Below are 8,352 nucleotides of genomic sequence, written 5' to 3' on the forward strand. Positions count from 1 at the left end.
TAATGTGTCGTGCGGAAAATAATTAGCCGTCTGTTTTCCACCGGCATGGTCCAAAGCTTACACTGCATCAAAGCATGGTGCCAGTGGGATGAAATGCAAAAGTTTCAGTTACCAAAGTAGAAAAGATGGCAGGGAAGAAACAGATTTTGGCTATGACAGGGAAGACGTAACGGAACAGATGACAGTTGTTACAACCGGACAGACGCAGAAGCATAGGTCAGAAGCAGGGGCGGATTCAGAGGGGGGGGTCCGGATGTCCTGACCCCCCTCTTGAATTCTGGATGTGTAAAAATTTAGGGAGTGGAAACGGGAAAAGGGGGGGGGGGGGGGAGTCTTAAACATGATACCCTGACCAACACCTGACCCCCCCCAAGAAATACCTGCGTCCGCCCTTGGTTAGAAGTATGAGACGTCACCCGCCTCCACATCATATCCCAACTGCTAGCACTACAATCTGGCAGTGTTAGGTTTTGTAAATCTAGTTTATCTTGGGGTGTTAGGAGCACGGGAATGTCTTGCTTACCTGTAACTGTATAGAGCTACAAGTAGACAGTAATATCTGTTTTATAGCAGTTATGTTTTCAATTTGTGCATTCTCTGTACCCGAACTGCTCGAGTGAAACTGTGAGTGACGTACACAAGCTCTGCTGATTAAGGACGATAGACCGATACCATTCAGTGTTCCATGCATATGTGATGCTGCTATACACCAACTCAACTCTCCTACGTCACGTCGCGGTGGTGGCGCGCCGGACGCACTTCCGGTCTGGAGCGGTGGGCAGAAGTCGCTGTTCCAGACATGCATTCCTGTGTTCTCTCGGAAAGAGACGAGACAAAAAACCTGCCTTCTCATCAAAATGCTGTGACGGGGGCTGTACCAAGAGAGCCTGGAAAGGTTTGAAGATCAGTTTTCATGTGTTTTTGCCCCCTCCGTTCGTCCGAGAACGTGAATTGTAGCCGTGAAAAGGGCAAACCAGACGCTGTCGAACTACGATTGCGTGTGCGGGCAACACCTTGTGGTCGCCAGATGTATTTGCTTTGTTCCATATGAACGAGAGAAAACCGCCAAGTTGTCCGGACCACCCACGGGTTCAGTGCGTCTTCAAATTCACACGGCCGCCTGATCGTTCAAACTTTCGTCTGCTTTTTCAAACTTGTCTGCTTTTTGTCGTCTGCTCGTTCAAACAAAAGCGGCCCGTAGACCAAACGTTGACCCGGTAATTGCTATAAGAAGTAATTGCAGGCCTCAAAAGACTTAAGTAGGCTCGATGTAAACAGTAGATACAAGATGTTGATCATTGGTACCGGTGGCCATCACCGACTTGTTACGCTTGGTCTGTTGCCGCTTCCGATTTTCAATATCGACGTCGATCATCGTCGCTACCTTCTACACTTTTGCAGCACGAGCGACTTCGCGTCCAAAAATAGCTAGAAGAATCTCATCATGGTTTTGGCGTCCATTCTGCGGCGTTCACGCGAATGAATCGCCGCACGTCAAATTATTTACGGAAAGTTTAGCGGTGTAACGAGAATTGATAATTTCGCTCAGGCGATTAAAGTGGTAAGAAAGACATTGCGATGACGACGCAGAAACCCGAAAAAGAGTATGCAGACTCACGCAAACGCCGACAACGTGACATTCGAATGGTTTGTTGACGCGGGACGCGGTGCTTCTTGCCCGTTACCCCATTGTGCATGCATTCGAACTGTCGTCTGCTTTTTCAAACTTGGCTGCTTTTTGTCGTCAGCTCGTTCAAACGACAGCGGCCCGTAAACCAAACGTTGTGAAACCAAACGTTGTGAAAGAACTAAGTGCAGGCCCCAAAACACTTTTGAAGGTTGGTTGGGGTAAGTAGGCTAAGTGTAAACAGATGCAAGAAGATGTTGATCACCAGTGGCCATCACCGACTTGTAATGCCCGATTCTACTTGCGGTTTTCAGTATCGATGTCCACCATCTCAGCTACAATCCACGCTTTTGCAGTCCGAGCGACGTCGCGACTAAAAATAGCGAGCAGAATCTCATCGCGAGAGTCTGGCTTTAGCGCCCATTCTGCGGCGTCCACGTGAAATGAATCGCCACACGTCACATTATTCACGCAAAGTTTTGCCTCGTTAGTTTTGCTGAAGCCGCACAAGTAGTCAGACATTGTTAGGAGGACGTAGAATCAACAATTCCAACGCGAAAAAGAGCACGGGGACTCCCACCGACGCCGACAACAACGCAATTCAATGGTTTGTTTATGGGCGACGGCAGGCTTCTTGCCCACCATCCACCGCGCATGCGCGGCGCCGGTGGCGTCCGCTAGGGGCGCTCCGGTTTGTTTGTAAACATGAGTTGGTGTATAACTGCGGTTCATAGGAGGCAGGTGCCAGTTCACAAGACAGCTCATGCCGCTTCGTGTAGACCCTCAGCAGGGTTATCGCTCATGCAGAAAGACAACAGTCCCCACGATGCGTGGAGGTGGCGTAATGAAAATGACTCCGAGATGATTCTACTGAAACTGATGCCAGTGAAATATGGCTCAGTGCACTTGAACGTTTACATACGGTGTTACCGAGTGGAGCTATGAATAGTGGTAACATTCGGCTTTTCTTTTTGCAGAGCTGTGACGTCCTCAGACTTGCAAACGTGATTATCTAAAAACACTGTATTTTAATGTGGAAAATTTATAAGCGATCCAAACTAACTGAAGTGCTGCCAAAGTTTGACATATCACACACCTTCGTAAGCATGGCTGCCATTGCACGAAAGTCATCGACTCGATTGACACTTCTTGCACACTGCACGCACCGTTGAAGTCATCCAGCCTCTCGCACACACCGACTGCAGCAGCGCGCCAACCTCTACCACGCCGTTGCGTTCAGAACCCGCATGCTGTGGTCGTTGGCCGGAACAGGTTGGGCTGCAGGTTTGCGAGGACACAGCAGACCTCGCAGATCGCATCGCAGTGCGCGATGAGCGCCGCCGGCAGACGGCTCTCGAGTATCCGGTACACCCTGATTCGCTGAACCATCCGCATAACGTGCTCGCGCACCTGTAGACCACCATACGATTCATCGTCCTCCTCACTCTCCTCGCTTTCTGTCCGCCGACGTGACGACTTCTTTGTCGCGGCGGGAGATGTTAGCGACACAAACTTTGTTCCATCCGGAGCTATGTCGACGCGCAGAAACCCGTCGCGGCTCACGACTATGTCGCCTGCGTCGACCAAGTCCAGAAACCCGGACTCCGCGACCACAGACGCATCCGATGTGCGGCCGCCGTAGCCCTTGGACACGAAGCAGATGTCGCCGTTTGGCGCAAACGCGACGAGGAACTTGAGCATGTGGTTCTTTATCAGCTTCGCCGACATGGCCCGCCGCTGCTCCGTCGTTGGCGGAAGCTCTGTCCGAACCTCAACGAAGTGCGCGACATAGCGGCAGTCCGGGCACGCCCGCTTGAGCCACTCGGGGGACGCTGCCGGCGCCGGGCGTTCCGGTGGCGGCGCAATCCAGTCACGCGTCGCCTCGTTGAGCGCATCCAAAACGCCCAAGAATATGCGCCCCGCCGTGCTGCGGTGCATCGCGAACAGCGCGCCCAGGCTGGAGAAGGCGATGCCCAGCTTGAGCTTCATCAGCGCCATAACCAGCTTGTCTTCGACGGTGATGTCGGACAGGCGCAGCCGCTGGGTCGGCAGCGCCATCCGCAGGATCTGGAAGGAGTGGGGGCTGACGCCGCACATGTCGTGCATCACATCCGGCACATCTCTGATGGTTTCGTAGCCGCCGAACCAGCACGTGCGTCGGTCGGGGCCCGAGTATGCGGCTTGCACCGACGGCGTAGCCTGTGCCGATTGGTCAACGCGGATCGTGGGCTGTGCGGGTGTCACCTGCGTGGATTGGTCGACGTGGGCTGCACGTTTCATAGGCGTTGGAGGGGTGTAGTCGATGTCGCCGATGATGAATTCCAGGTCGGGTGTGCACTCGATGTTCGTATTGCCGCCGGCGGGTTCCTGCGAAGATCGCGGACACTGTTGTCGAACGTGTCTGGACTATGACAAAGAAGATTTCTATATTTTTTAGACTGCTCAGAGATAAAACTGTGCTTGCAGTATGTTCCGTATAAACTGAATTGACCCCGAGTGTTCCATCCACCCAATAGACCTTTTGCTAAACTACCCAAGCATCAAAGAAAATGTTCGGAACGTAAGTACACGCGCTGCACGTGCTCGCCTTCCCCATAGAAAAGATTCAAAGTAAATAATTTAAAAAAGTGTCCAAGGAGCGCGTGCGCAGAGTGCCGTTTGTTTTAGATATTAGGTTTCGAACAGGTAGAGAAGACACCAGCACGTGCAGTGCGTGTACCTACGTCGGTATTCTTTTTGATTTGAAACACGAAAGAATAAAACACAGGGTAGGACACAGACAGTCCCTATGCGTATGAAAGAATACACACGAAAGAATAAAACATGTCCCCATGTGTTTTATTCTTTCGTGTTTCAAGTCATCTATGCCAACTTGCTCTGTGTTCATATTCTTTTTGATGCTTGGGTGATTCGGCAAAAGGTCCATTATAAACTGCTAGGCTGTGTAAACATAAAAAAAAAAAAAAGATGTCATAAAAAAAAAAGAAAGACGTTTACAATTTTCTGTAATGCCGAATTAGAGCGCAGCTCGTGAGGAGGAGAAGGGGAGGGTATGCCCCTCCTCCCCTCCTATTTAGCGAGAAAATAGCTCCTCCTCCCCACGCGTTGCATAATGGGAAATGTCCCCTAATGCACCGCGCGGGAGCCTCGTGACATCAGGAGCCCTGCGCGTTGCGTTATGGGACATTTACCATAATGCACCCATGCGGTTATGCCAACGGCGACGCAACTCAAGCTGGAAACAAGCGCCTAAGAACTGCGCTCTAAAAAAGAAAGCCTTGCAAAAGGGCACTTTAAAAATGTTTCTACTGGGTGAAAATCCCTTTTATTATTATTGTTTTCCTCCTCACGTTTTAATCACCCTACTCATGCAGTGCTAAGTTGTAAAACTGTGGCGAGAGGGAAAGGAGGAGTGAGGTTTTCCCCTTCTGCTTGCAGGTTGCCACTTAAACGTTGTTGGTTGTCCTATGCTTTGCTTTAGCACAACTTGGCAAACGGTGGACGCTACAGCCTCTGCAAGCCTATAACTGTGTCAATGCGAGGCAAGTGACAACATACCACCGGAGTGCTGGCCTACAAAGTATCGGCGCGCAACTCGTTTCAACAATTTTGTTTGCTCGCTACGGCCATAGTTCGCCGCTTGTTACGACAGGACGGACTATAGTTTGCTGCTCTTTCTTTCAAGCTGTAACAAACTCTTTCAAATGCAAGCAGTGATGAACATCTGGAAGCCCTCACTACTAGTCGGATCTCGAAGTGGTAGCCGACGCTTCGCTAAACTCCGTAGGCGTCGCATTCTAGTCGCAGTACTTGTAACAAACTGCCAACGACAATCGCAGGTTCAACACCGACTCGCCTGCACATCCACGCACGCTCGTACCAGGGCTTGGGGTACGCAGGCGCCGCTCCGAACACTGTTTTCACGAATGGCCTGGTTCGAGGTAGGAGCTGACCCTTGTCCCTGCAGAGGCATTTGCCCGGTGAGGTTCGACGAGTTAATTTATGCGCAATCGAGCGAATTTATGCAAAAGCCAATTTATGCGCAACGAAGAGGTAATGTAAAAAGCTAGGAGTCCTAAGTGGAAAAATTGCATGTAAGAAAAGCGCCACAAGGCATCCAGATCCGCAATCGAGGGGAGTTTTCTCAGCTGCTTGGTTCTTGCTGATTAGCTCTCTCCGTAACAAACGTGGATGAAGTAAGGTCAGTGCGTGTGCTGGTTAAGCGCAGCCCTAACCGTGCTACCTTTAGAAAGCGGGAGTCTGGCCCCCTGTATGCTCGTTACAGAAAGTAAAAGCCCGCGACATTGACAGCATGACGCGCCCGAGCCGATCTTGGCGAAAAAGGTGAGCGGACACGAGAATCGGCGTCGTTGTGGTGTACCACATCGTGCCTGCTTTGGTTCCTGTTGACCGCCAGGATCGCGACGGGGCAGGAACATGTCGCCTCTACAACGTCATTGGGCATAATTCAAAGGACCGCTTTCGAGGATGTGGCAAGGACAACGGTCAGAGACGTGCTCCAGGCACCATAGCAATACTAACCGTGCTGTTCCGCTGGAGAGCACGCACTACCGGGAGACCGGTGGATGCCACTTCTGTCACATCGTCCATGCGTTCGTCCGCAGCTTCGCGGAGACCGTTTGTGACCGGAGTGGTTTGGGGACTGCTGAGTTGAGACTTGGCTTCTAACCTCTGCCGCCACCTGCGTTTGAGCGAGAGTCGCACAGTGAGGGTGTGACGCAAATTTCGCGTGCCAGCCCTGTCTTGGCCCAGTTGGGCCTACGATGAGAAACCAAACAAATAATTAATACGGTGTTGGGAAGTACTTGCTCGGTGACAACTAAAAAGTACTCGAGTTGCCGTAATTTGTCCCTATTTCGGCTGCCCAAGCTGCAACGAAATTTCAGGGGGGGTAACAGAATCGGTTTCCTTCTTGGAACAACTTGAGACTTGGTTCCGATGGACTACGGACACATTTAAAAATTCTGTCGACGAAATGCACAAATTCGCACCAATTTAGTTCCGACGTTGGTGGCACCTGTTGCAATCGACTCGAACTACGCCGTGAACTAAGTGCCAAATACAAATTTCCCAAGCTCTTCCTACACTGTCGATATTCACTTATTCGGGACCTGAAGATGTCGGCTACTACTACTGAGTTATCAAGAAGGCTCCTGTTCAATTGGCTGAACTTGGTTCCATCTTACGACGAACCACAGACGACACTACGAGCCATCAAAGCCAATTCAATGCCTTGTAAGTGTCGGGTGACCTTCGGGAGGAAGAAGCAATGCACGGGATGTTGCGCGACACATTCACAGCGCTGGACTGGCTGGGATGGCTTGTGGCGTCTGCTGCGGCCCATCGTAGGGTGAAATGAGGTATAGACACGTTACAGTCACACTGAACGTAACTGCAACTCTATTACTTTCTTGAGAGTAACTTTCAAGAGCTTCGTTACCTGTTGTGTCTGGCCAGCTTGACTTCAGCGGATGCGCCGCTCTTTCGGGAGCCATTGGGGAAAATAGTGGGCACGTAGGACGGATGGTTCATCACGTTGCTCACAGAGCCCCCGACAAAGTGATAACTGCAGACCCGCGAGTGCTTGGTTGGCACCCATTGGGATCCGCCCGGCCTGCAAATACGCAGGGGGGGAAAAGGATGCGTAAGAGCAGCGCAGAACAGGAAATCGACGCCGTGAAGATATGAACTTGCTCAGCGCATGTAACCCTTTCGTGGTCAACTTTTCAGGCGTCATTGTATGCAGGGCTACGAAGTGCACAAACTGGCATTTCTGGACCAGCCCAAATTCAAGTTCATTGCTCGCTTTTTTTTAATGATTGAAGTGACAGACGACACCTGACAACAATATAGCCGCCATACATTGTTATCCTCTATTCGATGCGTAGCAAAATAAAGCAAACTAGGTTCAGCTATGTTTGAGCAGCGTGCTGTCAGATTCCCCGAACACAACTGTCTTGAGGAAAGTGCAGGGAGAGGTGTTAGCACGTTTGAGGAAGAAGCTATGCGGCAGCATGCTTGCTATATTCCGCACACATTGGATTATCTACAGCAGTCTCGATTGCATGACACAGAGCTGCTCGCTCTCTGCAGACAAACGGCAAAACAAACATGTCACGTGCGCTCATTCAAATTTCAATGAACGCCCAAAGGGTTCTTTTCGGCGTGTATACCTACTTCGCTCGGCGGATGGCCGCTATCCAACGCTGCCTCCGCTCTTTTTCGTACGGCTTGGAAGGGATGCAGTAGAAGTGTCTGGGCTCATCGTTGATGGCTTTGTAAGGACACCCGAACACGCAGCAGACCTTGTTGTTGCTCTTTTTGGACATGCCCTCGAAAACTTCAGGCAGACTCGGCTAGTTGCGACTGTCGGGGCCACTGAACAACTGCTCTGCACCAGTTACAGAAAACACGGGCAGGCGTTGAGTACAATAAAGTGACTTTACGATACACCACACACGCAGCCGCCCGACCGCCTGCTCGCTCAACTTCGACAAACGTAAACAGAGAATAAGTGAGGGGGAAAGAGGAAAGGGCGAGGGGGAAGCACGAGAGAATGCATAAAAAAAAGGAAAAAGCGGCGTTGTTGGTCAACATCGCCATCTTACTACGCTCAGGTTGGAACCTGTGTTTTTAGCTTTTCTATGTTAAATTATTAAAACCTAAAATTTTCGCAATTTTATTTTAAATATTGCAATTTTATC

The 8,352-nt window shown here is 50.7% G+C and overlaps 1 protein-coding gene across 1 annotated transcript; it reads right to left on the bottom strand.

The window, feature by feature from the left end:
- Positions 1-2,640: 2,640 nt before the first annotated feature.
- On the bottom strand, positions 2,641-8,237 carry LOC8024757. Its single transcript, XM_029982464.4, has 4 exons — positions 7,826-8,237; positions 7,089-7,262; positions 6,170-6,329; positions 2,641-3,994 (listed from the first exon to the last, which is right to left on the bottom strand). The coding sequence occupies exons 1-4, from the start codon at positions 7,975-7,977 to the stop codon at positions 2,864-2,866; spliced, it is 1,617 nt and encodes a 538-aa protein (XP_029838324.2). The 5' UTR covers positions 7,978-8,237; the 3' UTR covers positions 2,641-2,863.
- Between the last annotated feature and the right edge of the window lie 115 nt (positions 8,238-8,352).

Source organism: Ixodes scapularis, unplaced genomic scaffold (genome assembly GCF_016920785.2).
Source record: "Ixodes scapularis isolate PalLabHiFi unplaced genomic scaffold, ASM1692078v2 PGA_scaffold10__122_contigs__length_95168666, whole genome shotgun sequence".
Lineage (NCBI taxonomy): Eukaryota > Metazoa > Arthropoda > Arachnida > Ixodida > Ixodidae > Ixodes > Ixodes scapularis.